This window comes from Salmo trutta, unplaced genomic scaffold (genome assembly GCF_901001165.1).
Source record: "Salmo trutta unplaced genomic scaffold, fSalTru1.1, whole genome shotgun sequence".
NCBI lineage: Eukaryota > Metazoa > Chordata > Actinopteri > Salmoniformes > Salmonidae > Salmo > Salmo trutta.
The window spans coordinates 57,501-82,500 of record NW_021822767.1 but is presented as its reverse complement, the minus strand read 5'-3'; the positions used below and the strand labels follow the sequence as shown (position 1 = coordinate 82,500).

The 25,000-nt window shown below is 40.8% G+C and overlaps 1 protein-coding gene across 5 annotated transcripts in view; it reads left to right on the top strand.

Annotated features, from left to right (window-relative positions):
- The window catches only part of LOC115184248 (phosphoribosyl pyrophosphate synthase-associated protein 2), a 40,135-nt gene that overhangs the window by 1,951 nt on the left and 13,184 nt on the right, over positions 1 to 25,000 (top strand). For 2 of the 5 annotated variants that reach the window (XM_029745276.1, XM_029745271.1), the window contains exons 1-3: positions 12,275 to 12,374; positions 19,078 to 19,238; positions 19,320 to 19,372. In XM_029745276.1, the coding sequence (XP_029601136.1) occupies positions 19,156 to 19,238; positions 19,320 to 19,372 (136 nt within the window). In that variant the 5' untranslated portion in view covers positions 12,275 to 12,374; positions 19,078 to 19,155. Of the gene's footprint in view, positions 1 to 9,314; positions 9,573 to 12,274; positions 12,375 to 19,077; positions 19,239 to 19,319; positions 19,373 to 25,000 lie in introns of those variants that run through there. The other 3 variants (XM_029745274.1, XM_029745272.1, XM_029745273.1) reach the window with 3 other exon arrangements.

Here is a 25,000-nt window from a genome sequence, read left to right as displayed (position 1 = left end):
CAATTCAACGGCTCAGACACGAGACGTATTTGTCTACAGCCAATCACGGATTTCCAAAACCAGCCAATCATGGATTTCCAAAACCAGCCAATCACGGATTTCCAAAACCAGCCAATCACGGATTTCCAAAACCAGCCACGTCACGGATTTCCAAAACCAGCCAATCACGGATTTCCAAAACCAGCCAATCACGGATTTCCAAAACCAGCCAATCACGGATTTCCAAAACCAGCCAATCACGGATTTCCAAAACCAGCCACGTCACGGATTTCCAAAACCAGCCAATCACGGATTTCCAAAACCAGCCAATCACGGATTTCCAAAACCAGCCAATCACGGATGCCGACATCTTGCTTCCCGAAACAAGCTAAAACGCCATCTTGGTCCTGCTTTGAGGACAACACAGCGCCACCGACGCGGCCCGCACCCCAAGGACTGTGGGTTCTCGTTCTCCGTGTCCGACGTCAGTAAGACATTTAATAACCCTTTCTAAGCTGCCGGCCCAGAAGGCATCTCTCGCCTCGTCCTCAGAGCATTCGCAGACCAGCTGGCTGCTGGAGTGTTTAGGGACATATTCAATCGCTCCTTATCCCAGTCTGCTGTCCCCACATGCTTCAAGATGGCCACCATTGTTCCTGTACCCAAGAAGGCAAAGATAACTGAACTAAATGACTATCGCCCCGTAGCGCTCACTTCCATCATCATGAAGTGCTTTGAGAGACTAGTCAAGGATCATATCACCTCCACCCTACCTGACACCCTAGACCCACTCCAATTTGCTTACCGCACCAATAGGTCCACAGACGACGCCATCACACTGCACACTGCCCTATCCCATCTTGACAAGAGGAACACCTATGTAAGAATGCTTTTCATTGATTACAGCTCAGCATTTAACACCATAGTCCCCTACAAACTCGTCATTAAGCTGGAGGCCCTGGGTCTCAACCCCCGTTCTGTTCAACTGGGTCCTGGACTTTCTGATGGGCCGCCCCCCCAGGTGGTGAAGGTAGGAAACAACACCTCCACTTCGCTGATCCTCAACACTGGGGCCCCTCAAGGGTGTGTTCTCAGCCCTCTCCTGTACTCCCTGTTCACCCACGACTGCGTGGCACACCTCCAACTCAATCATCAAGTTTGCAGACGACACTACAGTGGTAGGCTTGATTACCAATGATGACGAGACGGCCTACAGGGAGGAGGTGAGGGCCCTGGCGGAGTGGTGTCAGGAAAATAACCTCACACTCAACGTCAACAAAACAAAGGAGATGATCGTGGACTCCAGGAGACAGTAGAGGGAGCACTTCCCCGTCCACATCGACGGGATCGCAGTGGAGAAGGTGAAAAGCTTGAAGTTCCTCGGCGTAGACATCACTGACAAACTGAAAATGGTTCCACCCACACAGACTGTGCCTCTTCAACCTCAGGAGGCTGAAGAAATTTGGCTTGTCACCAAAAACCCTCACAAAACTTTTACAGATGCACAATTGAGAGCATCCTGTCAGGCTGTATCACCTCCTGGTACGGCAAATTGCACCGCCCACACACACACACACACACACACACACAACACACACACACACACACACACACACACACACACACACACACACACACACACACACACACACACACACACACCCAGAGGAGAGACACAGCTGATTCAGCCAGGCGGTGGGGTGTTATAACACCTAAGTTGTTATACCACCTGGCTGAATACACAACTCTGACGAAGGTGTTATGGAAATGTGATATTTCAGAAGAAAAAAAAATCTTTATTTTTTTATACATTTCCCATCATTTCTGTTAACCAGTTTTTTTTTGCTTTGTTGTTTATGGGGTATTGTGACGTCACTATGGGGTATTGTGACGTCACTATGGGGTATTGTGACGTCACTATGGGGTATTGTGACGTCACTATGGGGTATTGTGATGTCACTATGGGGCATTGTGATGTCATTATGGGGTATTTTGTGTAGATTGATGAGAAGGGGGGGTGGGGGGGACAATTTAATCCATTTTAGAATAAGGCTGTAACATAACAAGATGTGGATAAAAAAAGTCAAGCGGTTCTGAAAACGATCTGAATGTTACTGTAGTTAACCGTGAGCCAGGGCTCCAGGTTTAACCTTGCTACATAGTGGTAATAGAACACATCATGCTCTCTAACCAACTGTTACTGTTAGTTAACCGTGGAGCCAGGCCTCAGGTTTAACCTGCTACAGGAGTTGGATAAACACCATGCTCTAACGCAATGTTACTGTAGTTAACCGTGGAGCAAGGCTCCAGGTTAAACCTGCTTACATAGTGGTATAAACACCACCGTCCTACCAACTGTTACTGTAGTTAAACCGTGAGCCAGGCTCCAAGGTTTAACACCTGCTTACATAGTGGTATATAACACCAGTGCTTCTATACCAACTGTTATGGGTAGTTAACCGTGAGCCAGGCGCCAGGTTTAAACTCGCTACATAGTGTAATAAACACCACCATGCTCTACCAACTGTTTACTGTAGGTAACCTGTGGAAGTCCAGGCTCCAGGTTTAAACCTGCTACATAGTGGTATAAACACCACCTCTACCAACTGTTACTGTAGTTAACCGTGAGCCAGGCTCCAGGTTTACCTGCTACATAGTGGTATAAACAACCACCTCTACCAACTGTTACTGTAGTTAACCGTGAGCCAGGCTCCAGGTTTAACCTGCTACATAGTGGCATAAACACCACCTCTACCAACTGTTACTGTAGTTAACCGTGAGCCAGGCTCCAGGTTTAACCTGCTACATAGTGGTATAAACACCACCTCTACCAACTGTTACTGTAGTTAACCGTGAGCCAGGCTCCAGGTTTAACCTGCTACATAGTGGTATAAACACACCTCTACCAACTGTTACTGTAGTTAACCGTGAGCCAGGCTCCAGGTTTAACCTGCTACATAGTGGTATAAACACCACCTCTACCAACTGTTACTGTAGTTAACCGTGAGCCAGGCTCCAGGTTTAACCTGCTACATAGTGGTATAAACACCACCTCTACCAACTGTTACTGTAGTTAACCGTTGAGCCAGGCCCCAGGTTTAACCTGCTACATAGTGGATAAACACCATGCTCTACCAACTGTTACTGTAGTTAACCGTGAGCCAGGCTCCAGGTTTAACCTGCTACATAGTGGTATAAACACCACCTCTACCAACTGTTACTGTAGTTAACCGTGAGCCAGGCTCCAGGTTAACCTGCTACATAGTGGTATAAACACCACCTCTACCAACTGTTACTGTAGTTAACCGTGAGCCAGGCTCCAGGTTTAACCTGCTACATAGTGGTATAAACACCCACCTCTACCAACTGTTACTGTAGTTAACCGTGGAGTCCAGGCTCCAGGTTAACCTGCTACATAGTGGTATAAACACCACCTCTACACACTGTTACTGTAGTTAACCGTGAGCCAGGCTCCAGGTTAACTGCTACATAGTGGTATAAACACCACCTCTACCAACTGTTACTGTAGTTAACCGTGAGCCAGGCTCCAGGTTTAACCTGCGACATAGTGGTATAAACACCACCTCTACCAACTGTTACTGTAGTTAACCGTGAGCCAGGCTCCAGGTTTAACCTGCTACATAGTGGTATAAACACAACCTTACCAACGTTACTGGTAGTTACGGACCAGGCTTCCGGTTTTAACTGCTACATAGTTGGTTAAACCACCATGCCTCTAACACTTTACTTAGTAACCGTGAGCCAGGCTCCAGGTTTACCTGCTACATATGGTATAAACACACCTCTACCAACTGTTACTGTAGTTAACCGGTGAGCCAGGCTCCAGGTTTAAACTGCTACATAGTGGGTATAAACACACCTCTACCAACTGTTACTGTAGTTAACCGTGAGCCAGGCTCCAGGTTTAACCTGCTACATAGTGGTATAAACACACCACCTCTACCAACTGTTACTGTAGTTAACCGTGAGCCAGGCTCCAGGTTTAACCTGCTACATAGTGGTATAAACACCACCTCTACTACCAACTGTTACTGTAGTAACCGTGAGCCAGCTCCAGGTTTAAACCTGCTACATAGTGGTATAAACACCACCTCTACCAACTGTTACTGTAGTTAACCGTGAGCCAGGCTCCAGGTTTAACCTGCTACATAGTGGTATAACACCATGCCTCTACCAACTGTTACTGTAGTTAACCGTGAGCCAGGCTCCAGGTTTAACCTGCTACATAGTGGTATAAACACCACGCTCTACCAACTGTTACTGTAGTTAACCGTGAGCCAGGCTCCAGGTTTAACCTGCTACATAGTGGTATAAACACCACCTCTAACCAACTGTTACTGTAGTTAACCGTGAGCCAGGCTCCAGGTTTAACCTGCTACATAGTGGTATAAACACCACCCCTACCAACTGTTACTGTAGGTTAACCGTGAGCCAGGCTCCAGGTTTAACCTGCTACATAGTGGTATAAACACCACCTCTACCAACTGTTACTGTAGTTAACCGTGAGCCAGGCTCCAGGTTTAACCTGCTACATAGTGGTATAAACACCACCTCTACCAACTGTTACTGTAGTTAACCGTGAGCCAGGCTCCAGGTTTAACCTGCTACATAGTGGTATAAACACCATGCTCTACCAACTGTTACTGTAGTTAACCGTGAGCCAGGCTCCAGGTTTAACCTGCTACATAGTGGTATAAACACCACCTCTACCAACTGTTACTGTAGTTAACCGTGAGCCAGGCTCCAGGTTTAACCTGCTACATAGTGGTATAAACACCATGCCTCTACCAACTGTTACTGTAGTTAACCGTGAGCCAGGCTCCAGGTTTAACCTGCTACATAGTGGTATAAACACCACCTCTACCAACTGTTACTGTAGTTAACCGTGAGCCAGGCTCCAGGTTTAACCTGCTACATAGTGGTATAAACACCATGCTCTACCAACTGTTACTGTAGTTAACCGTGAGCCAGGCTCCAGGTTTAACCTGCTACATAGTGGTATAAACACCACCTCTACCAACTGTTACTGTAGTTAACCGTGAGCCAGGCTCCAGGTTTAACCTGCTACATAGTGGTATAAACACCACCTCTACCAACTGTTACTGTAGTTAACCGTGAGCCAGGCTCCAGGTTTAAACTGCTAAATAGTGGTATAAACACCATGCTCTACCAACTGTTACTGTAGTTAACCGTGAGCCAGGCTCCAGGTTTAACCTGCTACATAGTGGTATAAACACCATGCTCTACCAACTGTTACTGTAGTTAACCGTGAGCCAGGCTCCAGGTTTAAACCTGCTACATAGTGGTATAACACCATGCTCTACCAACTGTTACTGTAGTTAACCGTGAGCCAGGCTCCAGGTTTAACCTGCTACATAGTGGTATAAACACCAGCTCTACCAACTGTTACTGTAGTTAACCGTGAGCCAGGCTCCAGGTTTAACCTGCTACATAGTGGTATAAACACCATGCTCTACCAACTGTTACTGTAGTTAACCGTGAGCCAGGCTCCAGGTTTAACCTGCTACATAGTGGTATAAACACCATGCTCTACCAACTGTTACTGTAGTTAACCGTGAGCCAGGCTCCAGGTTTAACCTGCTACATAGTGGTATAAACACCATGCTCTACCAACTGTTACTGTAGTTAACCGTGAGCCAGGCTCCAGGTTTAACCTGCTACATAGTGGTATAAACACCATGCCTCTACCAACTGTTACTGTAGTTAACCGTGAGCAGGCCTCCAGGTTTAACCTGCTACATAGTGGTATAAACACCATGCTCTACCAACTGTTACTGTAGTTAACCGTGAGCCAGGCTCCAGGTTTAACCTGCTACATAGTGGTATAAACACCATGCTCTACCAACTGTTACTGTAGTTAACCGTGAGCCAGGCTCCAGGTTTAACCTGCTACATAGTGGTATAAACACACCTCTACCAACTGTTACTGTAGTTAACCGTGAGCCAGGCTCCAGGTTTAACCTGCTACATAGTGGTATAAACACCACCTCTACCAACTGTTACTGTAGTTAACCGTGAGCCAGGCTCCAGGTTTAACCTGCTACATAGTGGTATAAACACCACCTCTACCAACTGTTACTGTAGTTAACCGTGAGCCAGGCTCCAGGTTTAAACTGCTACATAGTGGTATAAACACCACCTCTACCAACTGTTACTGTAGTTAACCGTGAGCCAGGCTCCAGGTTTAACCTGCTACATAGTGGTATAAACACCATGCTCTACCAACTGTTACTGTAGTTAACCGTGAGCCAGGCTCCAGGTTTAACCTGCTACATAGTGGTATAAACACCACCTCTACCAACTGTTACTGTAGTTAACCGTGAGCCAGGCTCCAGGTTTAACCTGCTACATAGTGGTATAAACACCACCTCTACCAACTGTTACTGTAGTTAACCGTGAGCCAGGCTCCAGGTTTAAACTGCTACATAGTGGTATAAACACCATGCTCTACCAACTGTTTACTGTAGTTAACCGTGAGCCAGGCTCCAGGTTTAACCTGCTACATAGTGGTATAAACACCATGCTCTACCAACTGTTACTGTAGTTAACCGTGAGCCAGGCTCCAGGTTTAACCTGCTACATAGTGGTATAAACACCATGCTCTACCAACTGTTACTGTAGTTAACCGTGAGCCAGGCTCCAGGTTTAACCTGCTACATAGTGGTATAAACACCACCTCTACCAACTGTTACTGTAGTTAACCGTGAGCCAGGCTCCAGGTTTAACCTGCTACATAGTGGTATAAACACCATGCTCTACCAACTGTTACTGTAGTTAACCGTGAGCCAGGCTCCAGGTTTAACCTGCTACATAGTGGTATAAACCACCTGCTCTACCAACTGTTACTGTAGTTAACCGTGAGCCAGGCTCCAGGTTTAACCTGCTACATAGTGGTATAAACACCATGCTCTACCAACTGTTACTGTAGTTAACCGTGAGCCAGGCTCCAGGTTTAACTGCTACATAGTGGTATAAACACCACGCTCTACCAACTGTTACTGTAGTTAACCGTGAGCCAGGCTCCAGGTTTAACCCTGCTACATAGTGGTATAAACACCATGCTCTACCAACTGTTACTGTAGTTAACCGTGAGCCAGGCTCCAGGTTTAACCTGCTACATAGTGGTATAAACACCACTGCTCTACCCAACTGTTACTGTAGTTAACCGTGAGCCAGGCTCAGGTTTAACCTGCTACATAGTGGTATAAACACCATGCTCTACCAACTGTTACTGTAGTTAACCGTGAGCCAGGCTCCAGGTTTAACCTGCTACATAGTGGTATAACACCCCCTCTCCCAACTGTTACTGTAGTTAACCGTGAGCCAGGCTCCAGGTTTAACTGCTACATAGTGGTATAAACACCACCTCTACCAACTGTTACTGTAGTTAACCGTGAGCCAGGCTCCAGGTTTAACCTGCTACATAGTGGTATAAACGCCACCTCTACCAACTGTTACTGTAGTTAACCGTGAGCCAGGCTCCAGGTTTAAACTGCTACATAGTGGTATAAACACCACCTCTACCAACTGTTACTGTAGTTAACCGTGAGCCAGGCTCCAGGTTTAACCTGCTACATAGTGGTATAAACACCACCTCTACCAACTGTTACTGTAGGTAACCGTGAGCCAGGCTCCAGGTTTAACCTGCTACATAGTGGTATAAACACCATGCTCTACCAACTGTTACTGTAGTTAACCGTGAGCCAGGCTCCAGGTTTAACCTGCTACATAGTGGTATAAACACCACCTCTACCAACTGTTACTGTAGTTAACCGTGAGCCAGGCTCCAGGTTTAACCTGCTACATAGTGGTATAAACACCACCTCTACCAACTGTTACTGTAGTTAACCGTGAGCCAGGCTCCAGGTTTAACCTGCTACATAGTGGTATAAACACCACCTCTACCAACTGTTACTGTAGTTAACCGTGAGCCAGGCTCCAGGTTTAACCTGCTACATAGTGGTATAAACACCATGCTCTACCAACTGTTACTGTAGTTAACCGTGAGCCAGGCTCCAGGTTTAACCTGCTACATAGTGGTATAAACACCACCTCTACCAACTGTTACTGTAGTTAACCGTGAGCCAGGCTCCAGGTTTAACCTGCTACATAGTGGTATAAACACCATGCTCTACCAACTGTTACTGTAGTTAACCGTGAGCCAGGCTCCAGGTTTAACCTGCTACATAGTGGTATAAACACCACCTCTACCAACTGTTACTGTAGTTAACCGTGAGCCAGGCTCCAGGTTTAACCTGCTACATAGTGGTATAAACACCACCTCTACCAACTGTTACTGTAGTTAACCGTGAGCCAGGCTCCAGGTTTAACCTGCTACATAGTGGTATAAACACCATGCTCTACCAACTGTTACTGTAGTTAACCGTGAGCCAGGCTCCAGGTTTAACCTGCTACATAGTGGTATAAACACCATGCTCTACCAACTGTTACTGTAGTTAACCGTGAGCCAGGCTCCAGGTTTAAACTGCTACATAGTGGTATAAACACCACCTCTACCAACTGTTACTGTAGTTAACCGTGAGCCAGGCTCCAGGTTTAACCTGCTACATAGTGGTATAAACACCACCTCTACCAACTGTTACTGTAGTTAACCGTGAGCCAGGCTCCAGGTTTAACCTGCTACATAGTGGTATAAACACCACCTCTACCAACTGTTACTGTAGTTAACCGTGAGCCAGGCTCCAGGTTTAACCTGCTACATAGTGGTATAAACACCATGCTCTACCAACTGAGCCACAGGGAAGCTGTAGTGGTATAGTGATGTGTGGAGAAGTGGGTTTACTCAAACGTTTCCAAAGAAATTTCCCAAACGCCTCGCCCGGTAAAGGAAAGGCGCCCTGTGTGAACATTTCTGTATTTTTCTATATATATATTTTTTTTTAATTTTTTTTTTAATAGTTTTAGTTTTTTACCCTCAAAATCACCGTTTATTTTTTTTATATAGAAAAATTACAACAAAAGTGTGTTGTGAGTCCAAAAGAAACCACATCAAGAGGATTTTTAAAAATAATTAATATTAATTAATTAATAATTAAATTGTGCACCAAGCAAGAAACCCTTTTTTGTTGTTGTGTTTCTGTACTGTGTATTTACAATGTAGGCTACATCTGATAGCAGAGTTAGCAAAACAAAAATTCTGATATTATTCTGCCAGGTAGGACCTACTTTTCAGTCAACATTTAATTGGTTAAGGGTTTTTTTGGGGGGGGGGAGCATATAGAAATGTTCATTTAAACAGCTTTATGACGCTTTATGAAGCTTTATGACGACTACATTTTGCGACATTGCAAAGATTCAAGCAAAGACATCAGACGTAAACTTTTTCAACACGCCGGTTTGCATAGCCGTTGTTGCCTTAATTAAGTATTATTTACCGTGTGATGTCACAAGTCGAAACGTCTTTTCCGATTCCTACCGGTTACCGACGTCGTTCAGGTGCTGTGAGCTGCTCCATCACGGACGAACCCGTTTGAGAGCGACGCGCTCTGCCTGATATTCCAGCTGAAACTAGCTACGTCTGCAGCACCCAGGTGACATATTTCACCTGCTTTGCGAGATTGTGTTGGCAGGCTACTTCTGTTAACATCTGCTAACCATGTGTACGTGACCAATACGATTCGATTTGAACCCAAACCTTAAACGTTCAGAATAAGGCCCTAAAGTTAATGTTTTTAACCCTATCCCAATCCTTAACCATACGGAATGAGTTCCTTAACTTAATGTTTTAACCCTATCCCAAACCTTAAACCTTACCTTATCCATTAACCTAAACTTAAGGGTTTAACCCTATCCCAAACCTTAAACCTTACCTTATCCATTAACCTAAACTTAATGTTTTTAACCCTATCCCATACCTTAACCGTTCAGAAGGAGATCCTAAACTTAACCCTTAACTTCTAAATTTGACATTTGGAGAAATGGAATGCTTACAGAGCATCAGGAATCAACCCAGGATGTCAAAAAAAACACTTCGAAATTTGACGTTTGGGGTAACTTCGTTTGGAGAAAGCGGAATGAAATTCTAATTCTGCAGTGAAACTGCAGTGAGAGTTTCAGCCCCGTAAATGATGAAGCCATCGGCCTTCAGTTACAATTCCCAACAACGACACAGCTATTTATTTATATTTATCTGTGGAAAAACGTCCGAAAAAACTGTCATGTTGCCGTGTTTTTCAGTTTGATGAAATATGACTGCTTTCACATTTGTCTCTAGCGATCAATAATTAAAAAATTAAAATAAATGTTGAAACCTTTATTTAACTAGGTTAAGAACAGATTCTTATTTACAATGACGGTCTACCCCCCCCCCCCCCCCCCCCCCGGGGGGCCAAAACCTAGACGACGCTGGGCTGTCCTATGGGACTCCCAATCACGGCCGGTTGTGACACAGCCTGGAATCGAACCGGGGTCTGTAGTGACGCCAGGGTCTGTAGTGGCTTTCATACAATGTTTAAGTTTCACAGGGTATTCTATTAACACCTGACCTGCTGTTAGATTAGTGGGTAGGAAGGTCCAGTCAGACTGATATCTGACCTGCTGTTAGATTAGTGGGAAGGAAGGTCCAGTCTCTCCAGACTGATATCTGACCTGCTGTTAGATTAGTGGATAGGAAGGTCCAGTCTCTCCAGACTGATATCTGACCTGCTGTTAGATTAGTGGGTAGGAAGGTCCAGTCAGACTGATATCTGACCTGCTGTTAGATTAGTGGGTAGGAAGGTCCAGTCTCTCCAGACTGATATCTGACCTGCTGTTAGATTAGTGGGTAGGAAGGTCCAGTCAGACTGATATCTGACCTGCTGTTAGATTAGTGGGTAGGAAGGTCCAGTCTCTCCAGACTGATATCTGACCTGCTGTTAGATTAGTGGGTAGGAAGGACCATTCTGCTGCTCGATTACACTCTCAGTGTCTGTATACAACACATAGGTGACACACACACACACACACACACACACACACACACACACACACAACACACACACACAGCACAGCTTGTGTCATGATGAGTAAGACAACATTAGCAGGACGGCGACACAACAAACAGATGCTGTCCAAGTTGTACAAGAGGTCTACTGAATTCACTCCAATCCCTCCCGTGATTAACAGCACATTATAAACTGGGTGGTTTGAGCGCTGAATGCTGATTGGCTGACAGCCGTGTTTAATATCAGACCGTATACCACGGGTATTACGTTGGTAACCAGTTTATAATAGCAATAAGGCACCTCGGAGGATGGTGGTATATTGACCAATATACCACGGTTAAAGGGCTGTATCCAGGCACTCAGCGTTGCGTCGTGCCTAAGAACAGCCCTTTAGCCGTGGTATATTGGTCCATATACCACGGCTTCTAGTGCCTTTTAATGCTTAATTATATAGAATATAGCATCATAATGCAGAGATAATGTTGTGTAGGGTAGACAGTGTTCAGACCTGTCCCTCTGCCTGTCTCCTGTTCTATTGTAGCTGCTGCCTTCAGGAAGAGTAGCTGCTGCCTTGGCAGGAACTAACGGGGATCCATAATAAACCCCAGGAAGAGTAGCTGCTGCCTTGGCAGGAACTAACGGGGATCCATAATAAACCCCAGGAAGAGTAGCTGCTGCCTTGGCAGGAACTAATGGGGATCCATAATAAACCCCAGGAAGAGTAGCTGCTGCCTTGGCAGGAACTAATGGGGATCCATAATAAACCCCAGGAAGAGTAGCTGCTGCCTTGGCAGGTCTGTCTGGTAAAAACAGAGACCACAGTGACCTCTAGTGGTCGACCCAGGATCATGCTCTCTTGTCATGATCCTGCCGTGCTGAGGGATAAGGCTGTTTGTAACCTGTAGACTTTTTCAAATAAAACAACAAATGAAAAGGTTTTAAAAAAAAGGTTATCGTAGCGACACGTTGACTACGTTAAAGGTGTAGAGATAGTATGTGTGTGCCGGAGGTATTTTTTGGCGCATTATAACCCCCCAGCACCACAAATCTGATAAACTTGGTCGCTAACCTTCTCAAGACTGTGTGTAACTTAAACACACCCGACCAAACACCTGGCAAAAATAGTTTTTGGGGCGGTTTGGGGGATGTAATAAATATTCAGAATCAGAATAAAGAAACATATCTTCAATCAATTTCAAATCAACGTAGACGTGATGACGTCTCCCCTCTACGATCAACACGAGATTTGGGTGAATTAATCTCGTCGGGATTCCTTGTCTGTGATTGGCCAGAGACGCCTGTCCATCATACTCAGTAGGCCGGCCTTGGAGGAAACAGGTTGAGACCGTTTACAAACTGCGAAATCATCCAACATCATTTAACGCGGTTTACACTACAAAACACAAACTGGTGGGTACAGCAGGTCCGTCTGTGAGGTTTCAATGTTGTGGTTTTTTGTGTGTGTGGGTTTAAAACGTTGTATTTTGAAGTGTTTAACGAGACTGAGCGCAAAACAAAATCTGTCCGTCCGTCCGCTCATCAGCTGAGCGCATCCGGTCAGGAGAGGAAAGCATGATTACTGTTTATAATGTATCTCTGTTTACAGCCGTTACTAAGTTATTATGTGGGTGAATGATTACTGTTTATAATGTATATCTGTTTACAGCCGTTACTAAGTTATTATGTGGATGAATGATTACTGTTTATAATGTATCTCTCTGTTTACAGCCGTTACTAAGTTATTATGTGGGTGAATGATTACTGTTTATAATGTATCTCTCTGTTTACAGCCGTTACTAAGTTATTATGTGGGTGAATGATTACTGTTTATAATGTATCTCTGTTTACAGCCGTTACTAAGTTATTATGTGGGTGAATGATTACTGTTTATAATGTATCTCTGTTTACAGCCGTTACTAAGTTATTATGTGGGTGAATGATTACTGTTTATAATGTATATCTGTTTACAGCCGTTACTAAGTTATTATGTGGGTGAATGATTACTGTTTATAATGTATCTCTCTGTTTACAGCCGTTACTAAGTTATTATGTGGGTGAATGAATACTGTTTATAATGTATCTCTCTGTTTACAGCCGTTACTAAGTTATTATGTGGGTGAATGATTACTGTTTATAATGTATATCTGTTTACAGCCGTTACTAAGTTATTATGTGGGTGAATGAATACTGTTTATAATGTATATCTGTTTACAGCCGTTACTAAGTTATTATGTGGATGAATGAATACTGTTTATAATGTATATCTGTTTACAGCCGTTACTAAGTTATTATGTGGATGAATGAATACTGTTTATAATGTATATCTGTTATGATGTATTGTGTTATGATGTATTATGATGTATTATGTTATGATGTATTATGATGTATTGTGTTATGATGTATTATGATGTATTATGATGTATTATGTTATGATGTATTATGATGTATTATGTTATGATGTATTATGATGTATTGTGTTATGATGTATTATGATGTATTATGATGTATTATGTTATGATGTATTATGATGTATTATGATGTATTGTGTTATGATGTATTTTGATGTATTATGATGTATTATGATGTATTGTGTTATGATGTGTTATGATGTATTATGTTATGATGTGTTATGATGTATTATGTTATGATGTGTTATGATGTATTATGTTATGATGTATTATGATGTATTATGATGTATTATGTTATGATGTGTTATGATGTATTATGTTATGATGTATTATGATGTATTATGTTATGATGTATTATGATGTATTGTGTTATGATGTATTATGATGTATTATGTTATGATGTATTATGATGTATTATGTTATGATGTATTATGATGTATTATGATGTATTGTGTTATGATGTATTATGATGTATTATGTTATGATGTATTATGATGTATTATGTTATGATGTATTATGATGTGTTATGATGTATTATGTTATGATGTGTTATGATGTATTATGATGTATTGTGTTATGATGTATTATGATGTATTATGATGTGTTATGATGTATTATGTTGTGATGTATTATGATGTATTATGTATTGATGTATTATGTTTTGATGTGTTATGTTATGATGTATTATGATGTATTGTGTTATGATGTATTATGATGTATTATGATGTATTATGATGTGATGTATTATGATGTATTATGTTATGATCTATTATGATGTATTATGTTATGATGTATTATGATGTATTGTGTTATGATGTATTATGTTATGATGTATTATGATGTATTATGTTATGATGTATTATGATGTATTATGTTATGATGTATTATGATGTATTGTGTTATGATGTGATGTATTATGTTTTGCTGTATTATTTTATGATGTATTATGATGTATTATGTTTTGATGTATTATGTTTTGATGTATTGTGTTATGATGTATTGTGTTATGATGTATTATGATGTATTATGTTATGATGTATTATGATGTATTATGTTATGATGTATTATGATGTATTATGATGTATTATGTTATGATGTATTATGATGTATTATGTTATGATGTATTGTGTTATGATGTATTGTGTTATGAGGTATTATGTTATGATGTATTATGTTATAATGTATTATGTTATGGTGTGATGTATTATGATGTATTATGTTATGATGTATTATGATGTATTGTGTTATGATGTGATGTGTTATGATGTATTATGATGTATTATGTTATGATGTATTATGTTATGATGTATTATGATGTATTATGTTATGATCTATTATGTTGTGATGTATTATGATGTCCAATTTGTAAGTCGCTCTGGATAAGAGCGTCTGCTAAATGACTTAAATGTAAATGTAAATGATGTGATGTATTATGTATTGATGTATTATGTTATGATGTATTATGTTTTCATGTGTTATGTTATGATGTGTTATGTTATGATGTATTATAATGTGATGTATTGTGTTTTGATGTATTGTGTTTTGATGTATTATGTTTTGATGTATTATGTTATGATGTATTATGTTATGATGTATTATGATGTATTATGTTATGATGTATTATGATGTATTATGTTTTGATGTATTATGATGTGATGTATTATGTTATGATGTATTATGATGTATTATGTTATGATGTATTATGTTATGATGTATTATGTTATGATTTATTATGTTATGATGTGTTATGATGTATTATGTTATGATGTATCTCTGTTTACAGCCGTTACTAAGTTATTATGTGGGTGAATGATTACTGTTTATAATGTATCTCTGTTTACAGCCGTTACTAAGTTATTATGTGGGTGAATGAATACTGTTTATAATGTATATCTGTTTACAGCCGTTACTAAGTTATTATGTGGGTGAATGATTACTGTTTATAATGTATCTCTCTGTTTACAGCCGTTACTAAGTTATTATGTGGGTGAATGATTACTGTTTATAATGTATCTCTGTTTACAGCCGTTACTAAGTTATTATGTGGGTGAATGATTACTGTTTATAATGTATCTCTGTTTACAGCCGTTACTAAGTTATTATGTGGGTGAATGATTACTGTTTATAATGTATATCTGTTTACAGCCGTTACTAAGTTATTATGTGGGTGAATGATTACTGTTTATAATGTATCTCTCTGTTTACAGCCGTTACTAAGTTATTATGTGGGTGAATGATTACTGTTTATAATGTATATCTGTTTACAGCCGTTACTAAGTTATTATGTGGGTGAATGATTACTGTTTATAATGTATCTCTCTGTTTACAGCCGTTACTAAGTTATTATGTGGGTGAATGAATACTGTTTATAATGTATCTCTCTGTTTACAGCCGTTACTAAGTTATTATGTGGGTGAATGATTACTGTTTATAATGTATATCTGTTTACAGCCGTTACTAAGTTATTATGTGGGTGAATGAATACTGTTTATAATGTATATCTGTTTACAGCCGTTACTAAGTTATTATGTGGATGAATGAATACTGTTTATAATGTATATCTGTTATGATGTATTGTGTTATGATGTATTATGATGTATTATGTTATGATGTATTATGATGTATTGTGTTATGATGTATTATGATGTATTATGATGTATTATGTTATGATGTATTATGATGTATTATGTTATGATGTATTATGATGTATTGTGTTATGATGTATTATGATGTATTATGATGTATTATGTTATGATGTATTATGATGTATTATGATGTATTGTATTATGATGTATTTTGATGTATTATGATGTATTATGATGTATTGTGTTATGATGTGTTATGATGTATTATGTTATGATGTGTTATGATGTATTATGTTATGATGTGTTATGATGTATTATGTTATGATGTATTATGATGCATTATGATGTATTATGTTATGATGTGTTATGATGTATTATGTTATGATGTATTATGATGTATTATGTTATGATGTATTATGATGTATTGTGTTATGATGTATTATGATGTATTATGTTATGATGTATTATGATGTATTATGTTATGATGTATTATGATGTATTATGATGTATTGTGTTATGATGTATTATGATGTATTATGTTATGATGTATTATGATGTATTATGTTATGATGTATTATGATGTGTTATGATGTATTATGTTATGATGTGTTATGATGTATTATGATGTATTGTGTTATGATGTATTATGATGTATTATGATGTGTTATGATGTATTATGTTGTGATGTATTATGATGTATTATGTATTGATGTATTATGTTTTGATGTGTTATGTTATGATGTATTATGATGTATTGTGTTATGATGTATTATGATGTATTATGATGTATTATGATGTGATGTATTATGATGTATTATGTTATGATCTATTATGATGTATTATGTTATGATGTATTATGATGTATTGTGTTATGATGTATTATGTTATGATGTATTATGATGTATTATGTTATGATGTATTATGATGTATTATGTTATGATGTATTATGATGTATTGTGTTATGATGTGATGTATTATGTTTTGCTGTATTATTTTATGATGTATTATGATGTATTATGTTTTGATGTATTATGATGTATTGTGTTATGATGTATTGTGTTATGATGTATTATGATGTATTATGTTATGATGTATTATGATGTATTATGTTATGATGTATTATGATGTATTATGATGTATTATGTTATGATGTATTATGATGTATTATGTTATGATGTATTGTGTTATGATGTATTGTGTTATGAGGTATTATGTTATGATGTATTATGTTATAATGTATTATGTTATGATGTGATGTATTATGATGTATTATGTTATGATGTATTATGATGTATTGTGTTATGATGTGATGTGTTATGATGTATTATGTTATGATGTATTATGTTATGATGTATTATGATGTATTATGTTATGATCTATTATGTTGTGATGTATTATGATGTCCAATTTGTAAGTCGCTCTGGATAAGAGCGTCTGCTAAATGACTTAAATGTAAATGTAAATGATGTGATGTATTATGTATTGATGTATTATGTTATGATGTATTATGTTTTCATGTGTTATGTTATGATGTGTTATGTTATGATGTATTATAATGTGATGTATTGTGTTTTGATGTATTGTGTTTTGATGTATTATGTTTTGATGTATTATGTTATGATGTATTATGTTATGATGTATTATGATGTATTATGTTATGATGTATTATGATGTATTATGTTTTGATGTATTATGATGTGATGTATTATGTTATGATGTATTATGATGTATTATGTTATGATGTATTATGTTATGATGTATTATGTTATGATTTATTATGTTATGATGTGTTATGATGTATTATGTTATGATGTATTATGATGTATTATGTTATGATGTATTATGATGTATTATGATGTATTATGTTATGATGTATTATGATGTATTATGATGTATTATGTTATGATGTATTATGATGTATTATGTTATGATGTATTATGATGTATTATGTTATGATGTATTATGATGTATTATGTTATGATGTATTATGATGTATTATGATGTATTATGTTATGATGTATTATGATGTATTATGATGTATTATGTTATGATGTATTAGTTTGATTATATGTTATGATGTGTTATGATTTATTATGTTATGATGTATTATGATGTATTGTGTTATGATGTATTATGTTATGATGTATTATGATGTGATGTATTATGTTATGATGTATTATGATGTATTATGTTTTGATGTATTGTATTATGATGTATTATGTTATGATGTATTATGTTTTGATGTATTATATTTTGATGTATTGTATTATGATGTATTATGTGATGATGTATTATGTTTTGATGTATTATGTTATGATGTATTATGTTATGATGTATTGTGTTATGATGTATTATGTTATGATGTATTGTGTTATGATGTATTATGTTATGATGTATTGTGTTATGATGTATTGTGTTATGATGTGTTATGATGTATTATGTTATGATGAATTATGATGTATTGTGTTATGATGTGTTTTGATATATTATGATGTATTATGTTATGATGTGTTATGTTATGATGTATTATGTTATGATGTATTATGATGTATTATGTTATGATGTATTGTGTTATGATGTATTATGTTAAGATGTATTATGTTATGATGTATTATGATGTGTTATGATGTATTATGATGTATTGTGTTATGATGTATTATGATGTGTTATGATGTATTATGTTATGATGTATTATGATGTATTATATTATGATGTGTTATGATGTATTGTGTTATGATGTATTATGTTATGATGTATTATGTTATGATGTGTTATGATGTGTTATGATGTATTATGATGTATTGTGTTATGATGTATTATGCTGTATTATGTTATGATGTATTATGTTATGATGTATTGTGTTATGATGTATTGTGTTATGATGTATTGTATTATGATGTATTATGTTATGATGTATTATGATGTATTGTATTATGATGCATTGTATTATGATGTATTATGATGTGATGTATTATGATGTATTATGATGTATTATGATGTATTGTGATGGTAGTAACACTGTTCCAGACAAGTGTATTGATTGATTAACTGTGTGTGTGTGTCTGTGTGTGTGTGTTTGTGTGTCTGTGTGTGTGTGTGTGTGTCTCTGGTTCCTCCTAGGAAGGGCTGAGTGCAGCGTGGGTGCCCAAGGATAGGCCGTCTGAGGCTGGGGAGCAGAGTGGCCGGTCCCCCCCGGTTATGAACCACACCGAGGGAGGCCTTGTCATCTTCAGCGCCAACTCACACCCTTCCTCCAGGGAGATCAGCAAGAGGATTGGAGAGTCAGTACACACACACTCTGGCTTTTCATTGGTCAGCTCTCCCTGTGCTCTCTTTTCATTGGCTATGTCTCCTGTGTGCAGGCGTCTGGGGGTGGAGCTTGGGAAGGTGCAGGTGTACCAGGAAGACAACAGAGGTGAGACTCTGACCCCTGATGACCCCTGACTTCTGACCTTCTGACCTCTCTGTCACACTTCATCTTTCTCACCTTATCCTCTACTGCTCTGTTCTTCTGCTGCTCTTTCTCCTCCATCCCCCCTCACCCTCTCCTCCATCCCCCCTCACCCTCTCCTCCATCCCTCTCCTCACCCCTCTCCCTCCATCCCCCTCACCCTCTCCTCCTCATCCCCCCTCACCCCTCTCCTCCATCCCCCCTCACCCCTCTCCTCCATACCCCCTCAACCCTCTCCTCCATCCCCCTCACCCCTCGCCCATCCATCCCCCCTCAGCCCTCTCCTCCATTCCCCCTCACCCTCTCCTCCATTCACCCTCAACCCTTCCTTCATTCCCCCCTCACCCCTCTCCTCCATCCCCTCACCCCTCATCCTCTCCATCCACCCCCCCTCAGCCCTCTCCTCCATCCCCACTCACCCCCTCTCCTCCATCCCCCCTCACCCCTCTCCTCCATCCCCCTCACCCCTCTCCCTCCATCCCCCCTCACCCCCTCTACCTCCATCCCCCCTCACCCCTTCGCCTCCATCCTCCATTCCCCCTCACCCCTCGCCCTCCATCCCCCTCACTCACCCCTCTCCCTCATCCCCCCTCACCCCTCTCCCCTCCATCCCCCTCACCCCTCTCTCTCCATCCCCCTCACCCCTCTCTCTCCATCCCCCTCACCCTCTCTCTCCATCCCCCCTCACCCCTCTCCCTCCATCCCCCCTCACCCCTCTCCCTCCATCCCCCTCACCCCTCTCCCTCCATCCCCCTCACCCCTCTCCCTCCATCCCCCCTCACCCCTCTCTCTCCATCCCCCCCCTCACCCCTCTCCCTCCATCCCCCCTCACCCTCTCAGTCCCTAGTTAACAAAGTCGACGAAATCAGGGCAAGAGTTGCTTTCCAAAGAGATATCCAGGATTGTAACATACTCTGTTTCACGGAGACATGGCTAGCTGGAGACATGGCTAGCTGGGGACGTGGCTAGCTGGGGACGTGGCTAGCTGGGGACGTGGCTAGCTGGGGACGTGGCTTGCTGGTGACGTGGCTAGCTGGGGACGTGGCTAGCTGGGGACGTGGCTAGCTGGGGACGTGGCTAGCTGGGGACGTGGCTAGCTGGGGACGTGACTAGCTGGAGACATGGCTAGCTGGGGACCTGGCTAGCTGGGGACCTGGCTAGCTGGGGACCTGGCTAGCTGGGGACATGGCTAGCTGGGGACATGGCTAGCTGGGGACATGGCTAGCTGGGGAAATGCTGTCGGAGTCAATACAGCCAAACGTGATTTTCAGTGCATCGCGCCGACAGGAATAAACATCTCTCCGGTAAGAAGGGCAGCGGGTGATTTTAAACGTAACAACATACAGGAACTCAAGTCCTTTTGTTCACCTGACCTAGAATTCCTCACAATCAAATGCCGACCGTATTACCTCCCAAGAGAACTCTCCTCGGTTATCGTCACAGCCGTGTATATCCCCCCCGCCGCAAGCGGATACCAAGACGGACATCAAGGAACTTCACTGGACTTTACGCAAACTGGAAACCTTTTATCCTGAGGGTACATTTATTATAGATATAGGGATATTAACAAAGCTAATCTGAGAACAAGGCTACCTAAATTATATCAGCATATCGATTGCGGTACACGAGCGAGTAACACTTCTCGACCGCTGCTACTCTAACTTCCGCAACGTATACAAGGCCCCCCCCCCCTCGCCTTCCTTTTGGCAAACCTGACCACGACTCCATCTTGTTGCTCCCCTCCTATAGGCAGAAACTAAAACAGGAAGCGCCCGTGCTTATGTCTGTTCAACGGTGATTCGACCAATCGGATTCCACACGTTTCAAGGTTGCTTCGATCCCGTGGACTGGGTGGGATATGTTTCCGGGTAGCCTTAGATAATAACATTGACGTATACGCTGACTCGGTGAGCGAGTTTATAAGGAAGTGTTTAGGAGATGTTGTACCCACTGTGACTATTAAAACCTTCCCAAACCAGAAACCGTGGATTGATGGCAGCATTGGCGCAAAACTGAAAGTGTAAACCACCACACTTAACCATAGCAAAGTGACTAGGAATATGGCCGACTACAAACAGTGTAGTTATTCCCTCCGTAATTCAATCAAACAAGCAAAACATCAGTATAGAGACAAAATGGAGTCGCAATTCAACGGCTCAAACACGAGACGTATGTGGCAGGGTCTACCGACAATCACGGATTACAAAAAGAAAACCAGCCACGCCGCGGACATCGACATCTTGCTCCCAGACAAATTAAACAACTTCTTTGCTCACTTTGAGGACAATACAGTGCCACCGACACGGCCCGCTACCAAAGACTGTGGGCTCTCCTTCACTGTAGCCAACGTGAGTAAAACATTTAAACGTGTTAACATTCGCAAGGCTGCCGGCCCAGACGGCATCCCTAGCCGCGTCCTCAGACCATGCACAGACCAGCTGGCTGGTGTGTTTACAGACATATTCAAACGTTCACTATCCCAGTCTGCTGTCCCCACATGCTTCAAGATGGCCACCATTGTTCCTGTACCCAAGAAAGCAAAGATAACTGAACTAAATGACTATCGCCCTGTAGCACTCACTTCTGTCATCAAGTGCTTTGAGAGGCTAGTCAAGGATCATATCACCTCCACCTTACCGGCCACCCTAGGTAACTTCAATTTGCTTACCGTCCCAATAGGTCCACAGACGACACAATCGTCATCACAATGCACACTGCCCTAACCCATCTGGACAAGAGGGATACCTATGTAAGAATGCTGTTCATCGACTACAGCTCAGCATTTAACACCATAGTACCCTACAAACTCTTCATTAAGCTGGAGACCCTGGGTCTCGACCCCTGTTCTGTTCAACTGGGTCCTGGACTTTCTGACGGGCCGCCCCCAGGTGGTGAAGGTAGGAAACAACATCTCCACCTCGCTGATCCTCAACACTGGGGCCCCTCCGGGGTGCAATGGTCAGCCCCCTCCTGTACTGCCTGTTCACCCACGACTGCCATGCACGCCAACAGCGCCTCTTCAACCTCGGGAGGCTGAAGAAATTTGGCTTGTCACCTAAAACCCTCACAAACCTTTACAGATGCACAATCGAGAGCATCCTGTGGGGCTGTATCACCGCCTGGTATGGCAACTGCTCCGCACTCAACCACAAGGCTCTCCAGAGGGTAGTGAGGTCTGCACAACTCATCACCGGGGGCAAACTACCTGCCCTCCAGGACACCCACACCACCTGATGTCACAGGAAGGCCGAAAAGATCATCAAGGACAACAACCACCCGAGCCACTGCCTGTTCACCCCGCTACCATCCAGAAGGCGAGGTCAGTACAGGTGCATCATCACCCCGCTACCATCCAGAAGGCGAGGTCAGTACAGGTGCATCAAAGCTGGGACCGAGAGACTGGAAAAACAGCTTCTATCTCAAGGCCATCAGACTGTTAAACAGCCATCACTAACACAGAGAGGTGGCTGCCTAGCTACAGAATTGAAATCATTGGCCACTTTAATAAATGGAACACTAGTCACTTTAAGAATATATTTCACATTACTCATCTCATATGTATTTACTGTATACTGTATCCTTCACTATCTATTCTTTACTATCTATTGTATCTTAGCCGCTCTGTCACTGCTCATCCATATAGTTTATATTTATATATATCCCATTCCTTCACTAGATTGTGTTTATTAGATTTAGTTGTGGAATTTGTTAGATGTTACCTGTTAGATATTGCCTGTTAGATGTTACCTGTTAGATATTGCTGCACTGTTGGATCTAGAAGCACAAGCATTTGTAAGGGCTGTCGTCGTAATGAGACCAAGGTGTAGCGGAGGATGTGTTCATCTTGATATTTAATAAAAAAAGAGAACACTTGACAAAAATAAACCAAAGACGACAGCAAAACAGTCCTGTCAGAAAAACACACTAACAGAATACAATCACCCACAAAAACCCAAAGGAAAAACAGGCTACTTATGTGTGACTCCCAATCAGCAACAACAAACTACAGCTGTGCCTGATTGGAAGCCACACGGCCAAAATCAACGAAACAAACCAACCTAGAAAAAAGAACATAGAACGCCCACCCAATGTAACACCCTGGCCTAACCAAAATAAAGAACAAAAACCCCTCTCTATGGCCAGGGCGTTACAGCATTTCACTACGCTCGCAATAACATCTGCTAACCATGTGTACGTGACCAATACAATTTGATTTGATTTTAACAGAGGGGTAGTGTTTTAATATAGCACTGTGCCAGGGGATGGTCTGGTTAATATAGTAACTGTGTCATGCCAGGGGTTTGTCTGTGTGGAAGATTAAGTTGCTTACGTTCCCATTTTTGTAGCGGTCAGCAAAAAGTTTATCATAAGGAGCTTCTTTTTGTTCTTCTTTCCGTGCCTTGTCATTTTATACATCCAAGGGGTACTGTATTTTAACCTCTCTTGGGCCAGGTACACTTCTCCACGGGACACACTATTCAACTATATTACACCATTTTAAAGGTACACTTCTCCTTAATCTAACCACATTGTCCGATTTCAAAAAGGCTTTACGGTGAAAGCAAAACATTAGATTATGTTAGGACAGGTACAACACAAGAAAAACCACACAGCCATTTTCCAAGCAGGAGAGGGGTCACAAATACCAGAAATTCAGCTAAAATTAAGCACTAACCTTTGACGATCTTCATCAGATGACACTCCTAGGACTCAATGTTAGACAATACATGTATGTTTTGTTCGATAAAGTTCATATATATATCCAAAAACAGCATTTTACATTGGCGCGTGATGTTCAGAAAATATTTTGCCTCCAATACTACCGGTGAATCAGTACAACAATTTACAAAAAATACTCACCGTAAACGTTGATAAAATATGAAACTGTTATTCAAAGAATTATAGATAAACATCTCCTTATTGCAAACGCTGTGACAGATTTCAAAAAAGCTTCATGGGGAAAGCACACTTTGCAATAATCTGAGTACGGTGCTCAGGCAATACAGATACCCGCCATTTTGGAGTCATCTAAAATCATAAATAGCATTATAAATATTCACTTACCTTTGATGATCTTCATCAGAAGGCACTTCCAGGAATCCCAGGTCCACAATAAATGTTGTTTTGTTCGATAAAGTCCATAATTTACGTCCAAATACCTCCTTGTTGTTTGCGCGTTCAGTAAGCTACTCCAAATGTTGGAAGCGCGCCCAAAATTTCACGACGAAAAGTTTTAAAATAGTTATATTTACGTTCGTTGAAACATGTCAAACGTTGAATAGCATCAATCTTTAGGGCCTTTTTAACATAAAACTTCAATAATATTCCAACCGGACGATTCCAATGTCTTGAAAAACGTTATGGAACACAGCCACACGTGAATGCGCGCCAATGAACTCATGTCATTTCTGAGTCACCAACTTCCAGGCCTTCTTGTTCGCTCTCTGTTTACTGCAAAAGCCTGAAACAAGGTTCTAAAGACTGTTGACATCTAGTGGAAGCCTTAGGAAGTGCAAAATGAACCCTAAGTCACTGTGTGTTGGATAGGAAATGACTTGAAAAGACTACAAGCACCAGATTTCCCACTTCCTG